Source organism: Diorhabda carinulata, chromosome X (genome assembly GCF_026250575.1).
Source record: "Diorhabda carinulata isolate Delta chromosome X, icDioCari1.1, whole genome shotgun sequence".
Taxonomy (NCBI): domain Eukaryota; kingdom Metazoa; phylum Arthropoda; class Insecta; order Coleoptera; family Chrysomelidae; genus Diorhabda; species Diorhabda carinulata.
The window spans coordinates 22,164,119-22,184,198 of NC_079472.1; the positions used below are offsets into that span (position 1 = coordinate 22,164,119).

General features: G+C 32.4%; 1 protein-coding gene across 1 annotated transcript; it reads left to right on the forward strand.

The window, feature by feature from the left end:
- The first annotated feature begins 1,541 nt into the window (after positions 1 to 1,541).
- LOC130901057 (acetylcholine receptor subunit alpha-like 2) lies at positions 1,542 to 17,910 on the forward strand. The gene is made up of 8 exons (XM_057812136.1): positions 1,542 to 1,917; positions 4,277 to 4,321; positions 4,382 to 4,491; positions 5,727 to 5,907; positions 7,298 to 7,454; positions 11,856 to 12,420; positions 14,996 to 15,179; positions 16,231 to 17,910. Exons 1-8 carry the CDS (start codon positions 1,726 to 1,728, stop codon positions 16,426 to 16,428), a joined length of 1,632 nt encoding a protein of 543 aa, XP_057668119.1. The 5' UTR covers positions 1,542 to 1,725; the 3' UTR covers positions 16,429 to 17,910.
- The last annotated feature ends 2,170 nt before the right edge of the window (positions 17,911 to 20,080 follow it).

A 20,080-nucleotide genomic window follows, 5' to 3' on the forward strand; every position in this document is an offset into this window, starting at 1 on the left:
ACTTATTTCTTGAGAGCAAAATTTAAAATTTTTACTATCACAATTATTTTAAGATAGGTTGTAGATTTAAAAGGAGTCCACACTTTTTCAATTAACCCCATGTTTTTGTTAGCATAAATTCGAAACTGTAACAGAGGAAAAAAAAGAAAATTTAATCATCAACCTTTTATCCTGCAAATTTCATTTTACATAAAAGTTATGAAACAGATTTAGTAAGTAGATTGACTCAGAAACTTAATAAATTTTCAATAGATTGGAAATGAGCAATTTCGTTACTGTTTAAATATCCTGTTGCAATTTCAACGATAGACAGAATCGGACACGAATAAATTTTCAAGTATGGAAAACGACAAAAGGAGTTAAAGTTAAAATTTTTTACCAGAGGTTGTTCAAAAAAAGTTTTCCTAAACTGCTCAAATTTCCTCTGCAAGTGTTTGATACTACACATGTGCTTAAAAGTGCTTTTTCTGCTCTCAATCGAATCAAATCAAAAACAAGAATACGAACTGGGGGTTCTTCACAGGAATTAAGCCTACAACTTTGCCTTACTGAAGTTATAGCAAATTTGCGAATCATTTAGTTGTCAACTGTTCAATGAAGTTGTTTATTTGGAGTGGAATATGTAAAGCGTTTTCTTTCTAGAAGGCTTCCGGCTCTCAAATTCCTATACCAAAGTTTATTATCCTCTGGAGTTACTGAAGGTTGAACCACCCTACTATAGACAACCACCCAGTTTTTGTTATTCATTTATCATAAATCAAAATGTCAAACTCAAGAAAGAGAACTTTCATTTAGGTATGCTTAAGATATAAAAACGTAGTAGTAGAAAATTTGATGTATTTGGGTGTACTACTAGATAATAAATGCCAAGAAGAAAAAGAAATCAAACTATGAAGTGCCAAAAGTAACTGATGTGCATTAAATAATATTGAAATCGAAAGAGATATCCAGATCTACGAATGTTCGAATTTGTAAAACAATGTTGAGAACTATCCTGACATACGCCTGTGAAAACTTGATAATGGCGAATAGAACTAAACAGAAATTGGAAATCTGGAATAGAAGAATACTAAGAAGAATTTTTGGAGGAAGGCAGACACAGTTAGGATAGGAGAGAAGATCCATGAAATTATATAAATACACACTTTTTAATGTGTCACCAATCAGCGTATTTATATAGACAGAACATTACAATAGCTGATCACTTAGAACGAATGGACGAAGTCAGACTCTAGAAACGAGCTGCGTGGAAGATACCAGAGGGCAAGACGAAAAGAGGTAGACCAAGAAAATGGTGGAGGGAAGTAGTGGAAGAAGAAAAACAACTAGAACTGTACAGAAAAAGCAAGAGATCGAAAGAAATTACAAGGTTATGGCCTAAATGGTCTGCATATAAACGTAATTCCCGAAGTAATCTTTCATCATTCTATGTTGATAATATTTTTGGTTTTGGTATCCTCTTTTTATTCAAAAAGCAAATATGGCTGGATCCGTTGCTGGCGTGCTGCGCGCTGCTATTGATTTCTCTAAACACAGTCTCCGTCACAGGATTCTAGTTCTATGAGAGACGCATCCTTGAGGAAGGACGTCCACATTTCTCTCCTGTCCACAATAATGACCTTTTGGCTAAATTGAAATTTGAATTATCAAGGGGATGTTTGTATCCCCACAATGCGATTCCAGTGATTTTCTTAATGTTATTACACTTGTGTTCACAATACAATCATGAAGTTGGAATGGGTGATTTTTGTGTTATATGTTTTTTGTGTTTTAGACAATTGTTTTTGTAGCCCTGACGCGAAAAGACTGTACGATGACCTCTTAAGTAATTACAACAGGTTAATCAGACCGGTTAGCAATAATACGGATACTGTTTTAGTGAAATTGGGCCTCAGATTGTCACAGTTGATTGAACTGGTAAGACTCTTAACTAAATTTTCAATAGATTTAGGCGTGTCTATAGTTAATACTGTCAGATATAGTTTGCATGATAGCACAGAAAAAAAGTAGGTAAATATTGTTAACTTCCCATATCAAAATTCCTTTGGCTAGAATTAGTGACATTACGGAATTAACTAATATAGTAAACTGTAAATACTGGAAACCCACATTTATTTTTATAAAAATAGAATAAAAGACAATGGGTTACGATATATCCATAAAAATCATAGAATTCGTCAGTAATATTCTTTAAAACAAATTCCAACTCACCTTTATCAACAAATCCTTTTGGTTAAAAATGATGGCTATATATCACAATTGTTGATGCGAGTGAAGAATCGTGATAAAAGTGGTTTTTAGAAAAACCTGAAAATTATTTTCAATTGTGTACCACTAATAGGAGTAATAAAATACAAATTTAATGAGCCAATTATTAAAAAGTGATCCAGTTAATTGACAATTAAAGTGTACCTAGTCTGTTATGAAGAAATATCCGTAGCTCTTCATTTACTCATATTTTTGGTAAATTGTTGAAAACAGATCGCTTCTTTCAACAAAAATAGCATGCGCGCTCTAACTTGTTTTTTTACACCTACTATTTGGAAAGTACTAAATATTATTCGGAAAATATAAAGCACGTGACGATATCTTTGTCCTGCACCGAGATATATTTATTTAGAAAAATATATGGCCACTTCTAAAGGACTAACCCCTAGCACTTCATAGATCCTTGTCTTTCCAGTACGATAAGTGCTTAGAACAGAGATGTTAGACAATTTTAAAATCGATGGAATATTGAAGGCAACTTTTGAAATTTCCAAGTTACTCAGCTTGACTGAATAACAGAGGGATTGGTTAATATGGTTGATATAAGAAGTATTACGATTATTTGGTCTCAACCTGCTTACTTCACGCAAAGACTCACCACATTTGGCTGTTGCCAACGCTTTAAACTGTCTAGCTCTTAAAATTCCACAGAAAAAGGGTCAAAAATAATAACTGAATAACGGTTTTCCTATTTACTTACACTATTTCTATTCGTGGGATGAATTATTAAACACTGTCTCTTAGATTCTTAATTCATTTGCACAATACACTTATAATAATTTACTTATAAATATAGCTTAAATAATTACTTTGACTAATTCGATTATTCATTTAAAACTAACTATTTGCGTTTACACAAATCGTTTATATACCTCAATAAAATTATACAAAGTTCTAGAAACAAAAGAAGTGAATAAATAAACTTTCTTAGAAGAAATACTGTAAATAAAGCGCCTGCAACAACAAAAATTATATGCACTCTAAAGGACGCCACCCTAATTTTTAAAATTCCTTATTATCTGGCAGGACCGGCCTAGGGAACCATTTCGCGAAAATAAAAAAACATATCACCAACCCTACCGATATCACATCGCTGGGCTCAAAGCTAACAAACAGATTGAGGCCTTGGTAGCAGCCTTAAAGAGTGATTCGTTGTGTGGAATATACATATTGAAACTTTGGAATCTAATTACTCTTTAGATTAAGGAACAAATAATCACTCTAATCCATCCTGAAACAATGAGAAATTTCAACACGCTCGGTACCTAATTCAATTTTTCTAAATATGTTGCAGTAGTTTTATATCCGCCATTTTCTACACATGTTTAAACAAGCATATAAGTGTCTTTTCCATATATCTTTCCCTATTTTATGTTTGACTGTCATTATCTCTGCTCCTCTCATCTGTTATCCTCTCCAATCCTGATCCTTGTTCCAAATTCATTTCCATGGTCTCTAAAATTTCCCTGTAATTGTATATTATGATTGTTTTCATAAAAATGTTATAAAGCTATTTTTTCGTTTTCACTTTCGTTTTCATCCCACAGTATACTATTAACTAGCAATATTTCTTTTTTTCTCTAAACATTTTGGTGCTTAATTTTTTCAACGAACGATTGTCTGTTTGAAAGGTTCATTCCCAGATATTTGCTGCTAGCACACTGTTTAATTTTCTATTCACTATTCAGTAAAAAATCTTGTTCTGTTTTTTTCTCTCTCAGGAGATAATTCTCAGAAAACTAGGATCAAGAGGATATAAAATACCATTCAGATCATTTGAAATGGAATGTATACTGCTGTTCCATCTACACTCTAAAAACTAAACTTTTTCTTTGAAAATATGAGCAACCTTCTAAAATTTTTCTTGTCAGTATATATATATATATATATATATATATATATATATATATATATATAAATTTTAATTAAATAATTTATTCGGTCCAGTAGCGTTTGTGTTATTTTTCGTCAATAAGCAATTTATCCGCAATTTTCTATTTATTTTCAGAATCTAAAGGATCAAATTCTTACTACAAATGTTTGGTTAGAACATGTAAGTATTACATTTCTCAGATTCAGCACATGAAATAATTATTTTATTTTTATTTTCAAGGAATGGCAAGATCATAAATTTATGTGGGATCCACAAGAATATGGTGGAGTCACTGAACTATATGTACCATCTGAACACATTTGGTTACCAGATATAGTTCTTTATAATAAGTAGGTTAACAATTCCTTATTATTATTATTATGAATATTAATTGAAGATTCAAGACTGGTTTTACGCACCAGTGACTTCTGAAGTTTGGTATAATCATATATCCATATTTAATGCGAGTTTTTGATCAGCATTAAACAATTCCGGTACCCAAGTACAAATTATCACAAAACCGCAAACACACACACTACTTTAAAATAGTACAGTAAAAAAGCAGACGATACTACAGTTGAGTTTTAAACGTTTATCGCAAAAAAGGATCTCTGACATTTAGAAGCTGTTTTAAAATTGTAAAACCAAAAAATTGCAATTATCATTTTAAAATTTAACAGTTGATAAATTGTTGCAACGGAACGTATTAGTTCATTCATCAAGAAGATCGACAAAAACAATAGTATAAGAGGATTCGGTCTTGTCAAAAGTCAAAAACAATGCATTAAATAGTATAAGTCACACGTCAAAAATAGTCACGTAATACATAACACATCGATAACGACGCATTAAACGTCAAAAACGACCCCCAAAACGTAAAAAACGACGCATTAAACGTCAAAAACTACACACAAAACGTCAAAAACCACGCAATAAACGCAAAAATTGTCAAAAACCACGCATTAAACGTCAAAAACTACACACAAAACGTCAAAAACCACGCATTAAACTTCAAAAACAACGCATTAACCGTCAAAAACGACACTCAAAACGTCAAAAACCACGCTTCAACAATGCATTAAACTAATTGATAATAAACGAAAACTTTTCATATATAACTCTCCATGTAAAATAGTGCAGTGCCATTTGGTTTAAATATTTACTTCATTAGCTATCTCATGTACTTTCAATCATAAGTAGAGGGACAAAGATTTCAATATTCATCTGTGATGTAGTTACAGTATGTTACATTCAGCCTCATTCATTTCATGATTTCTTTAATTGTTTTTGATCGTATTTTCTCTCCATTATAGCCTAATAACAAAAACCATTTTCTTTTATGGACTTTGAAAACTAGTAGTGAAATATTTAACTACAACTCTGATGCTGCCTTTAAACATCTTTAACTTTACAAAGAATTCTAAGAAATCATCCAATTAAAGCCTGACAAAACCTGTTTCAATCTTTCAACAAAATTATTCTACAATTTACCAAAGAGCTACATGTGATGTTTATTAATCTTATTTAAACTGGATTCTTTGTTCATCTTGCCCAAAAAGAAAATTTTTTAATTATTTTTTTTTAGTGCTGATGGCGAATATGTAGTAACAACTATGACGAAAGCTGTACTAAGACATACTGGCAAGGTGTTGTGGACACCACCGGCTATTTTCAAGTCATCGTGCGAAATTGATGTAAGGTATTTTCCATTTGACCAACAAACATGTTTTATGAAATTTGGTTCATGGACGTATGATGGTAATCAGGTAAAATTAGACAGACTTTATACAGTTAATACCTTTGACAGGAAATTACTTTATTAATTCTATCAGGTCTAATTTTTGGTAAACTTAAAATTATTTCTCACGGGCCAATTGTAGTTGTTGGAAAAAAATGGTTCGTTTCTGACCGTTCTGATCACATAAGTGATTCGGCTCCGTTTATATTTTATATAGTATCCGTTTCAAATGACTTAATATTGTTTACTAGATTTAGGACAAAAAAAATCGATATATCGATATCTTTTCAGAAAGGAATCGATGAATAATATCAACAAAAAAACGTATTTTTCTAGTGAATATGCTTAAGCTGCTTTTTGTACTAAAATATAACGTACAACGTTGGATATATTTCAATGTTCAACGAAAAGAGCTGATGATGAAAATCGGTCATGTATTTCATCGATAAAACACTTAAAACTCCCTCAGAACTTTTATCCAGAAAACTTGAAATAACAAAACTGAAAATAAAAAAAATCGAACTCTAAACAACGTATTGTTATCAAGAAGGAAATCGGTAGTCCTTGAAATGAATAGCAGAAAATGAATTCAGGTCTATGGATAATTTCTTCTTTCTTCGGTGTTGGTAAAGTTGAAATTTAATTCAATTTTGAAGCTACAGAGGTGTAATTCATATCAATAGTTCCAAATTTTCATCTGTCCAAGTCCTTGAGCTTCGATTTCATCTTCTGATGTTATGGCTGACCATTTTTCTCTGACGACATATTTTCTTTCTTCGTTCAGTAATCACCAGGCATATTGTTAACGAATCATGGATCTTTAATCCCTCTGCTATTTGAATAGTGTCAAGTCTCGTTTGCCTAGTGGGAAGCTTCAATCAGAGAATCTCTGTTAGCTATTCAAAAATGCTTCCTTCTCTGCTGTAGTCAAAACGAGCTTACCTACATATTTACAACAAAAATTCCCATAAAATTTGTAAAAAAAATGAATGGAGGTTGTAATGAATCATTTAGAGATTGTTAGTAATTTGCTCTGTTCAAATTTAGATGACCTAATAAAAACAATTGTGTCATAGAGCTTTCAATTTCTACAGTAATTTCGCTTCATATATCGATTATTCCGACTATGAATTTATTGATATTGTCTAAAAATGCCGATACGGTACATATTGATATATTTTTTCCATTTCCCATCCTTAACTGGACCACTCACGGCGGTAAATTCGATTGTTATCGAAAAAGCCCTTCTAAAAAGCATCCCACATTCTAAGAATCTAGCCCAAAGATCGAAGAAAATGCGTCTTTGAGGCAAAAGGTATCAGTCACACTAATTAATCTATTCTTTTTCTATCAGTGTTAGAATCAAAATTCATAGTAGGTACTATATTTGATAATAGATTTTGTGATTTTTGTTGCAGATCGACTTAAAACACATAGATCAAAAGGTTGGAGAAGATAAAGTTGAAGTAGGAATAGATTTGAGAGAATATTACCCAAGTGTAGAATGGGATATATTGGGTGTTCCCGCCGAAAGGCATGAAAGATATTATCCTTGTTGTGCTGAACCATACCCAGGTGAAAAAAATTTATATAGATATAGAATATTAGGAGTAGTTTTTTGTAGGAAAGGAATAAGTTATATTGTATTCCACAATTCCCGAGAGGAATTTTTTTTTCAACGCGTATCTGAGGTAATAGGATTCGAACAATCGCCAATAGGCGTTCGGTTATTATTAGAAAATAAGCATTTCAGAAACGTAGACCATATAGTTACATAAACTGCTACTCTTCCCTTTCTTCCCACCCAAAAGGAAAACTGAGAGACATCTATTTGGGAATAACGTCAACCAGTGGAAATTTTCAATTCATATTTTTTGCATTTTAATTATCTAAATACAATAAAAACATGTTTTTTATCCATTTTTTTCAATCAATAATCTGGAATAGTTGTAAAGAATAAAAATTACTTGTGATTCTTCTAAATCAATTCTAAATATGTAAGAGTATTAGATACGCTTTTACAAAGGGAATATCGAACTCTACATAGAAGATCATTTTGACGATTTTTTCCACTTTCTTGGCCAAAGTGGCAGTAACTTATGACTAAGCTTAGAAGGATAATTATCTCATTTCAAAAATAAATGATAATTTATAATAATTGATCACTGATTCATATAAACTAAAAACTCAATATTAGTTTTATTCTCATTTGAGTCATCTATATTATCTCCAGACGTATCAGCACTAACTGGTTCGATGGAAAATCCAATGAAGTTATCAAAATTATACATATTCTTCTTTTCACATTGCTGACGAAATTAGTAACTAGAATTTTAACATCGCACATACGGGTATTTAAACAATCTGAGCGGCCATAAGTCCATTTTGCAAAATGCAATACCAAACTACCTAAACCGCTGGTTGAAGTAGATGACTAGTCTATGAATTATACCTGACCCCTTTCATCACTCTACCATGCAGGGAGCATCGCCAAGGCCATTCTGATTTCGACCGTCTTGGGGGATACATGTGATTGTTTTAACCGTTATTGTGAATTTGTCAACTTTAGCTGTAAATATTTTTTTCTACGACCGTGCGTTTTAACCCACTTTCCCGCACGCATTTTAGTTTTGATAGTGTCACTTTCCCGCACTAGTGCGGGAAAGTAAAATTATGCAAATTTTTACCTTATTAGATAGTTTTTTGCTTCTGAGATTATAACTATTGTTACTACAGGTAAATAAATATTTACGAAATAGTCCATCAAATAAAAATTAAACCTTTTCTAGCTTTTGTAGCATTTTTAATTTTTTGAAAATATAAAATAATACAGATATTTTTTATATAACCATGAAATTGTTACTAAAACGTCAAGGTTGTTCAAAACGTCATGGAAGTGACCGAAGTGACCAAAGTGCAATCTTCTTCTAAATTAAACCACATTAAACCGAATCCGATACAATAATATTAATGGATTTATCCGACGAAGAACTTCCCGAAGCCATTTTGAAGGCTGCAAATGAAACTAATTCCGAGCTGTTACCTGCCAAATGACTTAAAACCATTGCCGTCACCGTCATCTTTATGCGACCTGCTACCGATGCCATCCTCATCGACGTCATCTACCCTCCAGTTGAAACCAAATAACTCCACTGGACCGGCAATTCTTACTAGTCTACAGAATGCAACAAATTGTGTTTTCAATATTAATATTTATAATAATTAGTAGTTTTTAGTTAAAGTTTTGTATATTATTATGTTTGCTTGCATAAAATAATTTTAGAAAAATGGGTTGGTATACTTTTTTGTATATACGGTCGTAGAAAAAATAATGTTCCTAACGCTCCGCGTCGTTCGGGACAACTGCAGTCGCGTGCGGGAAAGTATCACTTTCCGCACTTGTTAGGAAAATAACTATTGTTTGGACTTTTATATTGAAAAAGTAGTGATGGATTTGGATATTGCAGGTGAATACTTACAAGTTTTGATAAAAATCAAATATTTTTATTTTAGTTTTATGGTAAGGGTTCGATTTTTAAGAAGTTATGCATATTACAACATTTTGTTTGTTTTTATTTTTGTTTAATATTATACATGTTATGGTATCAAGTTAGATCACGCTATATTTTTCCATTCAGTAAAAAGTTTAGAGCTTCAAGAATTGGCAAATCAAAAAATTTGCCGCGGAAAAGCGCAGATAAGTACTATTAATATTATTTTTTATAAGATGTTCATTACTTTCTTGCAATAATTTTGTGTTTATATGCTCGATGGTAGACGGCAAAGTTTGCAACGCGGCCACTGGCAATAAATCTACAAGCAAATGCTATTTATGTGGAGCGACATCCAAGGAATTTAATAACTTGGATGTTCGAAAAGAAGTTAGTCCTGAGACTACAGAGTTTGGGTTGTCAGTTTTACATGCAAGGATTCGTTTTTTTGAAAGCATTCTTCACTTGGCATATAAATTGCCAGTAAAAAAGTACCGCGAAAGAAAATCTGAAGCTGAAAAATGTCTAGAAAAGGAAAAGAAACTAGAAATCCAAGCTAGATTTCGCAGGGAAACAGGGTTACTGGTTGATATGCCAAAATCAAATTTTGGCAACACAAATGATGGCAACACGAGCAGAAAATTTTTTGATGACCCAAAGCTAGCCTCTGAAATAACTGGAATTAGTTATGATCTGATCTATAGGTTAAAACTTATTTTAGAGACTATTTCAAGTGGGTATAAAATCGACACAGATAAATATGACCATTACGCAATGGATAGATACTGCTCGATTGTATGTAAGTTTATACCCTTGGCACCCAATGACACCAACCATGCACAAAATACTTATTCATGGTGCAAAAATAATAAAAGACGCATTGCTGCCCATTGGACAGCTTTCTGAAGAGGCTGCGGAAGCGCGAAACAAACATTTTAGAACATACCGTCAAGATTTTGCTCGAAAATTTTCCAGGGAAAACTGCAATAGGGATATTTATAATCGGTTGCTTCTATGTTCAGATCCCCTTCTTACTAGCATGAGAAAAATTAAAAAAAAATTGGTTTCCTTTTTACCCGAAACCGTTAGTTTAATTGTAGCCGAGAAGCCAAATGGAAATGAAGATTCTTCAAGCAGCGAAGAAGAAAATATTTTCGATGACTAAAAATGTTTTTGTTATTTGATTTTAATAAATATGCTCAAATAACACATTTAAGAGTTTTTTTTATATACTAATATAATTTAGAATCAATAGAAGCAAAAATATATTTTTGACCGTGTAGATCGTTCAAATACCCGTATGTGCATCGTTTGGTTTTGAAATAAGACTTCTTCTTGTTATTTCTTTTTATTTCAGCACTTACAAGTTTTAAGTGGAAATCGAACTAAAATTAACGAATTACGGCGGCTTGCTCACAGTAGCACAAGAATCATAAGGGACAAACAAACTGCGTTGGATCAGAATCCTTCTGTCGCGATGCAAAATCAATAATTAAAAAAGCTACTAAAAAAATAAGAGCAGTATAAGTTTAGACTATACTGAAAGAAGTTATCAGAGCAAAGACAAGCAAAATGTCTTTCAAAATTGTTTAGATTTGATAATTTTGATCTCTGGCTGACTGTATCGATATAGCAAACCCATGTCGAACAATTAGCAGAGTGTGAAACACCCTTAACGATTTTGGTCGATCACAGCATTCGCAGACAACCGATCCATCACATGCGCAATGTATTGTTTCAACGGCATTATAGAGAACCGTTTTTTGATCGCTTTATGACAAGAGGCGATAAATGGCCAGGTTTAAATTTGAAGTGAAACCTGGACAAACTGTGGAAACTCATTTCGAACAATTGGACCGAATGAACCAATTTGCAAGACTAACCGTGGTAAAAATTCGTAAATTAGGATGTGAGGTCACCCAACAAACTCGCATCATATAATTTCAATTTATTTCGACTGCTATGACATTTTCTTAGTGGCAAAAAATGTGAATGATATCCAAAATACCATCTCGAGATACTTTATTCCACATCCAAGTCCGGTAGGTGGAAAAATTTTATAGACATTGAAAAATAAAAACTTGTTAAGATATTCGTTTCAATTTAATTTGAGAAAACGACATTGGAAGGAATACTACTGCGATACTTAAAAAAGCGTGCGGGAAACAACTGACCAAAAACTATGTGAAATATTCAATATCTAATCCTAATTCAAAGGAACAAAACAGATCTGAAAGTGTTATAGTGGAATAGACCAAAATCCTCGGAAAATTTATTTAAATTTCCATTTGAAAACTGTTAATTTTTTTCTGAATAGATTAGCAACCAGACATGCAAGAAATATTGAATCTTTATATTTATACTTATGTTTATATTTACTATAACCTCTGCCAAACATCTTCATACGAATTAGAAAATTCACTGGTATATACAATATTAATAATCAATAATAATATTAATATTAATAAGATGTTTTTTGTTTTAGATATATTTTTTAACATAACACTCCGAAGAAAAACCCTTTTCTACACAGTTAACCTCATAGTTCCATGCGTAGGTATTTCATACCTTTCAGTACTAGTCTTTTATTTACCAGCCGATTCTGGAGAGAAGATCGCTTTATGTATAAATATTCTTCTATCGCAAACGATGTTTTTCCTTCTAATTTCCGAAATTATACCTTCGACTTCGTTAGCTCTACCTCTATTAGGAAAATACATTCTGTTCACAATGGTTATGGTAGGATTTTCCGTAGTTATCACTATAATAATTTTAAACGTACATTATAGAAAACCGAGTACTCATAGAATGGCACCGTGGGTGCGAAATTTCTTCATCAAGAGTGTACCTAAGTTGCTTCTAATGAGAGTTCCGAAAGATTTACTGACGGAACTAGCGGCAAATAAAATACCAATACATAGATTGTCATTGAAGAAGAGAGAACTAGAAATTATGCCTTCTAGTAGATCATCTTCGTCTAGTACTTCTAGTTCATCCATGAATAGAATTAGTGGATGTAACGGATTACATACTGGTACAACTACAGCAAGGTTAGTTGATTAGATTTTTATACATAAATTCTATCTTATAAGTGCAATTTGACAGAAGAATAATTACCTACACAATGAGAGAGATTTTAAATAGTTAATTACACCATATTTCTGATGACGTGTCTTAAAATTTAATATAAATCTGATAACTCAACAAAAGTTTTTTACGTCAACCTTCAAAGAAACCGAGGAAAAGCTATGTAAATAGTTTATATCTTAATTCGTGTGGTTTGATAAGAGATGGCGTAAAATGTATCATATTACATCGTTCCAATATTCCGAACCTGCGTTGGAGAGCTACAGTTATTATACGTCTTGTCAGTATACGAGGATATATTGAAAAATTCTTAGCCTACTATAGAACCAAACAAAATTTCAATGTCAAAATATTTTGTTATCGACATATTCTCCTCTTTAATTGGATACATTTATTACAACGAACGTGCAACGTCTCCAGTCCTCTAAAAAAATGTTGCTCTGCAAACTAGACCTCCACAGCTTTTATTACCTCCTCGTTGGAAGAGAATTTGCGGTCTTTTAAACTTTTTTTCAGTTAAAGAAAGAGAGGATAGTCTGAGGGAGCCAAATATGGTGAATAAGGGGGGTGTTCTAGTAATTCAAACCCTAAATCACGAATTTTTTGCATGGCAACATGAGATTTGTGTGCAGGAGCGTCTTTTCTCTATATTTTTTTCTCGTAGAGTGGTCAGTAATGTCGAATAGTAGATTTTTGGACACGAAACTTCTTAGGTCTTGGAGAACCAGAGTGTCGCCATTCCATCGATTGTTGCTTTGCTTCTGGATCGTGGAAATGTACCCAAGTCTCATCCATACTAACAATTCGGTTTAAAAAGTCTACATCGTTTTCATATCGAGCACAAATTGAACGCGATGCTTCTACCCTTGCACGCTTTTTGTCAACGTTCAAATATTTGGGGATACATTTTGCAGCAACTATTCTCATGTCCAAATTGACGAGAACTATATGATTAACGCGTTCGTATGGAATATACAGTACTTCAGATATCCGTTTTAGCCCAATTCGACGGTCTAATAAAATCATGTCATGAACTGCATGATATGATGATTTCTCGATACTCTAATTTTTCGATTTTCACAATTTCTGTGGACATCTTTTAATTTATTGTGTAACTCTGGTTTACCCTTTTGACGTCAAACTTCACATTGATACAAACTTTGTTCCTGAAAAACTGTTTTTGTGGGGAGTTCTTCTTCATTACTTTAATATGAAAAAAAATGTTGCCGAATGTCATCGTATTTTGATGGAAGTTTATGGTGACCATGCTCCAGCTGAGCGAACGTGCCAAAATTGGTTTGCACGATTTAAAAGTGGTGATTTTGGCTTGGAAGACGATGGGAAACCAGAAAAGTTTGAAGATGATGAACTGGAAGTCGATGAAAATGATTGTCACCAAAAGCAAAGAAATTGGGTTTCACATGAACTCAAGCCGAGAGACATTGAAAGGAGGTTTTGCATGTTCGAAATGCTGCTGGAACGCCACAGTAGGAAGTCAGTTTTGCATCGGATTGTTACTGGTGATGAAAAATGGATCCACTACGACAACTCCAAGCCAATTCAACGGCAAAGCCGAATATTCATGGCGCGAAGGTAATGCTGTCAATTTGGTGGAATCATAAGGATATGCTGTATCATGAGCTGCTAAATCCGGGTGAAACCATCAATGGAGAACGCTACCGAACACAATTAATCCGTTTTAAGAGAGCAGTAGCCGAAAAACGCCCGGAATATGCGACCAGATACAAGACAATAATTTTCCATCATGGCAACGCTCGGCTTCACGTTGCCATTCCGGTTAAGAACTATTTGAAAAACAGTGGATGGGAAGTTTTATCTCTTATAGCCCAGACCGTGCCCCTTCTGGCTACCATTTGTTCCGGTTCATGCAGAACGCCCTCACTGGAATACGGTTGACATCAGAGTAAGATATCAAAAATTGGCTTGATTCATTCTTGACTGCCAAGCTTGCGTAGTTCTTTTGGAATGGGATCCACAAATTGCCAGAAAGATGGGAAAAGGTCATAGCTTCAGATGGGCAATATTTGAATAATACTATTGTACATGTTTTTCTTAAAGAAACGTTCAAATTTTGAAAAAGAAAACAAACGAATTAAGTTAAGAAGTTAAGAATAGACCACAATATCTGGAAACTGCTTCGTCTCAGGGAAAGTAATTCTTTGCTTCTAAAAGTGGCCATATAAAAACAGATGATCCAACTTCAGAAATGGTTAATCAGATCCGTGACTATCTACTAAACAACCCAAAATAAAAAGACGTGATATAACTATTCAAGTGAATAATTTATCTGAATAGGTATTCAGTATTGCATATGAAAAAGCTATTTATAAGTTGGATGCCGCCATTGCTCCATGCCGATCAAAAGCTTCAAAATAATATTGGGATATTTTCAAATTGAAAAGTGATTTGCGTTAACATTTTCATACGCTACAAGCTAAAGTACATTCGAAACAATGCACTACGGTATTGTCCTTGATTGAATTTTCAATACAGTTATTGAGCTATTCTGGTTTTTAGATTGAGGGGATTTGCTGGCACATTGAGTGAACGTCTCGGATACAATGGACTGTCTTCAGTGTTTTCAGGATTGGATGAAAGTGATTCTGGCACAAGAAAAAAGTATCCATTTGAATTAGAAAAAGCAATACATAATGTAATGTTTATACAACATCATATTCAGAGGCAGGACCAATTTAATGCCGTAAGTAAACATGGGATATTTCCAGCATCTTCTTGAGCATCTTTGTAGAATTTACCTTCTCAATCTTATCATATCCGTCTTCTAATTATTTCTTGTGGCATAAAATTTGCTTAATTAATCAACTTGCTGCCAATTTCTTCAACATTTCTTTTATGTCTGCTGTAATCGAGCGCCGTAAATTATTTGTTGGCTTGATATTGTCCTCGCAACAAGGCGATTTATCAACAAAAAAATATGTTTTTGTGAAATTTGGTCGCTTTTCTAAGGTTTGCGAGGTCCTCTTCAGGGCAAACTTAGTTCCCATCTTATACTTTCGGGTTGTTCACCAATCCCCAATACATAGCAATTTATCTAACCTATATTCTTTCCAAATCCTTCCACCTTTTCTACCATGATTATTATCCTAGCTTCCTTTCCAGATCTCCTTATATGTCCCAGTTATCTTGTTTTTTTCATCTTCTCTGCATCTTTTCCCCTCAAAACTTTTATTTCTTCATTTGTTTCTGTCTATTATTATTATTATTTTTGTTTTATATGTTTTGAATTCCATTTCTTTAGTCTTCAATATTTTTCTATTTGTAAAAAGTAGTCTCTTCGCTGTTTGTATCTTCTCTTTTAATTTTTCTGTTCTTTCTCCATCGTTCATCATTATTATACCTAGATACTTGAATTACTACATTATTCAAACTCACATCTTCCGAACAATACTTCTTCTCTCTTCTGACTACATTTTTTATATTTCGTCTCCTGAGCATCAATTTCTAGACTCCTTTCATCAATTTTTCCAACATTTCTTTTATTACATTTTGATTTTTTGCTACTATGTAATGTCGTGCGTGTAAGCTATTACTTTAGCTCCTCTATGCATCATTCCTTCAATTTTTTCCAAGTTCCCCCTGTTTATTATATATCTAATATCAATATTCGTTCTTTAGTGTTATCTTGCAACACATTTTATTCTTCCTTATCTCTTTATATTCTTCCGCGTGAAAAACTTGGTTTGGGTAACTATAATAAAACATATTCTTTAATATGATGATATCATTTTCAGGAAGACCAAGACTGGGGCTTCGTAGCTATGGTGCTAGATCGGTTATTTCTCTGGATATTTATTATAGCTTCCATAGCCGGTACCATATCTATTCTATGCGAAGCACCAGCTTTGTACGATGACACGAAACCCATCGACATGGAGCTCTCTTCGGTTGCTCAGCAACAATTTTTACCAGATTTCGAAAATATTCAATAATAAATGTACAGATCTCATTATAATGTCTCAGTAAGCTTGGTTAGTGTTGCTAGTAAGAGTTACCAAAGAAACTCTCCTATTATCTCCATTCAAGTAGATACACAATCAACGTAAGTGTATACAGGATGTTTCTAAAGTAATCTAAGATATTTTTGTGAGTGTTCCGTCCTTCAGCTTTATTTCTCTCGTGAACGTTAATATGTGTAATTCAGGTGATCATATACCCTTCAAATGTATCTATTGTTTCCCTTTTTTGCTACGAGGGGATGCTCACTTCTCACAGCTGATGAGAAATGCTTCTAGTTGTTAAATATCTTCATTTTCCATTCCATACACCCTGGGTATAATGCTCTGAAGTTCAGTATTCTCTCGCATGAAAAAATATGGAAAGAAGTTGCAGAACCTGTACGTTAATCCTAGAGTGTTTATGTATCCATTAAGGCGGTAATGATCTTTTTTGGTTACAGTTTCCAAAGAATATCTTTTCTTGTTTCAATCTCTATTTATTATTCCAGTAACTGTTTTTGTCCTATCTACATCCTTTTCTAGTATTTTTTCAATTTTCCTGTAGTCGATTCAACAAAAAGGTTCATGTCCTACGAAGAGTTAATACGTCGCTACTTTGACAAATCTATAAATTCATTTCCCTCCACTCCAGTGTCTCTCGGCACAAATTATAATAGGTATTATCGCCCACTTGTGATATATTCCGCATTTTTACTATGTTTCTGTTTTACCATATTCATTTACCATAGTCAAACAAGCATCATTACCATCCTTACTTACAGAATCATCGAGCTATGACCATTGCACAGGTCTATCTCGTTCTAGTACCTCCTCATCAGGAGTAGTGCCATCTATCTCCACTCTAATTAAATAATATGAAGCTTTCAATTGCAGAGTTGCAATTGTTGTTATGTTTTTTATGATCGTTCCTCGTACTTTGATAGCACATTTTGAGGTTAAAATAATTCTGGATACATCTGTGAAGTGATGCAACTACATACTTATAAATGTCAATAAGACAGGTGAATATGGAACGACCCGCAATAATATTTCTGGTTACTTAAGATTCTCTTCTTTCCAAAACTCTCTTAGAATAAAAATATGATTAAATAGGGGATACATTTTAGATATGCACGTTACATTCAAAATGAAAATACGATTATCATTCATTTTTTGTGCTAGTTCAATTTAATCTATTATGAAACTTGTATAATAATTACATATTCCTATTAAACAATTTATTAACTAACCAGACTTATAGAGAAACTATCATTTAGCTCTATTTGTAATTATGAACGATGGAATAAGTGTATATCTGAAGAATCTTCCTTAAAATTCAAAAAAAAACAATTTTGAAAATGTTCAATAGGTAAGGCCGGCCACAGTTAGTTTATAGAAGATTCTTCCAATAGAAAATAACTATGAATCATTGATAATCTGTTTTTCTGATTATTAAATATTTAATAAATAAATAAATGTAGTTTTATTTAGAGAATTTATCAGAATAAATTCGTCCACTACCTCTTCCCGTTCATGTTTTCCTTTTCTAAAACATAGGGTTTTCAACACATTTCATTTTCACTTTAACGGCATTGAATCTCTCTCCTCTGTTCCAAAAGTTTTAAATTTATAGTCTAATAGAACGCTCCCGGTGTAAAAAACACTGTAACAACCTCTAGAATGTAACTACTTAATTACTCTAGAAGGTAACAACTCGTTAAATACCTTCAAAACAGAGTATCAGAGTCAAATCAGAATTCAGATTGAAATATTCACCTCTTTACTACTCTACAATCCTAATGCATTTTGTCTTGAATTCAAGATTTCTGACGTAACTGGTACGAACTGAATTAATTCGCAACCATAGATCGAAATATAGTCATAGAAATCGCATAGAGAACTATAACTTATTAGTACTTATATTCTCTACCAGATGGCGGTTGATGTTCTATACAGAATGAAATTTTAGAAAATGTTCTTAATCTGTTATAAATGTTTATTTAGCAAATCTGAGTAGTTTTTCGAAATCACTCCACAACATTGATTTATAGAATACTCATATTTAATGATTAATTAATATTTACTTTTTACAGAAAACTACTTTATAGGATTTGAGATATGCGCATGCTCAATTCCGTAGTCACCTGTGTGGATTGTATAATGTCTAAAGGGTTGCAACAGTCGCGCTTTTTGGAGTTTTCGATTAACAGGCGAACATGAAGAGGAAGATGTGCCACAGATAAAGTTAAAGTAGAAGTAAAAAGATAAAAATGCTTATAGGAACTAAAAGTAATGGAATATAGAATTGTTATATTTTAATTTGCTTGAAATTTTGTTATTGTTAAAATAACTGGAGTGTCTCTTTATGGAATTTATTGTGCAACTTGGAATAAAAAAGAATCACTAGTCGAAGCAGTCGAAATACTAAGTACTATTAGAAAGCGATTTGATGGAAGAGTTTTATTATTTGTTTCAACAGCTATCTTTTATAGTTAACTACGGAGAAACGAATTTTTTAAGCATTTATGAGGAGTTGTAAATGTAAATGATAATCGAAAAAGGAAATTACGTAGAATAACACCGCAGAACTTGACCGTATTGAACCACATCCAGCATTTAGTCCGTACCTTGCATCGTCAGATTACTATTCATTCATATACTTGGTGAAATTCTAACGAGAGAATAAATTTTAATCCAAAGGAGAAGTTGAAAATGTAATGTGATAATTTTCTGCATTTTAGTCTAAAGAATGAAGTGTACATTTGGAACAGACATTCTTTATGAGGATTAGGTTAGGTTAGTTAGATTAGGTTGGGTTAGGTTAGGTTATATCAGAATAAATTTCTTATTTCTTAGACCTTTTGATATTTTCATGTTTCTTCTTGATTTTAGGACTCTTCTGTTTCAAAATTGGTTTTTTTAATAATTTTTTAATAGACTTTTCTTTAAGTCTTTATCAAAATATGATATTAACACTGACAATTTGAGTATTTATATTGATCAATGGATCATTCAAAATAAGAATGAAATCAAATTAGAAGTTTGTTGTAATAAGAATAATTAATTCTTCCTTTGTCCTTACATCTCAAATATATAGCAGTAGTCAATTGAATTATTTGTAGTTTTATTAGAATTTACAGAATAGAGCTATAAATTTTACTTAAATTATTTAGGTATTTCTTATCATTTGTAGCTTTTTCGTTCTTATGAATGTGAACCATTTCTAAAAATTCTCTTTTTTGAGTATTCGATTCCGTTTCAAGAATTTTTGATTCTTAATAATTGAATTTATGTTTTTTTTTTTTTGATATTTCATGAATCGTGAATGCAGTTCTATTTTTTTATCGTATTGATGACCTCTTAATCTATTTTCTAAATACTGAGATGTCTGCCCTATGTAGACAGCATCACAATTAGTACAAGGGAAAATTTTATTTGTCTTATTAGAAGAAAGTTCTAGTTTGATTTTATTATTCTGATATTCCGGATGAAGGTGATCTATTGATTAATATAAATTCTCAAATTGTAAGTGTCAACATCATAATTTGAAAAAGTCAATTTTTAAGTAATTTTTAAAAATTATTAAAAAAAAACTAATTTTGAAACAGAAGACACCTAAAATCAAAAAGATTTAGAAACATAAATA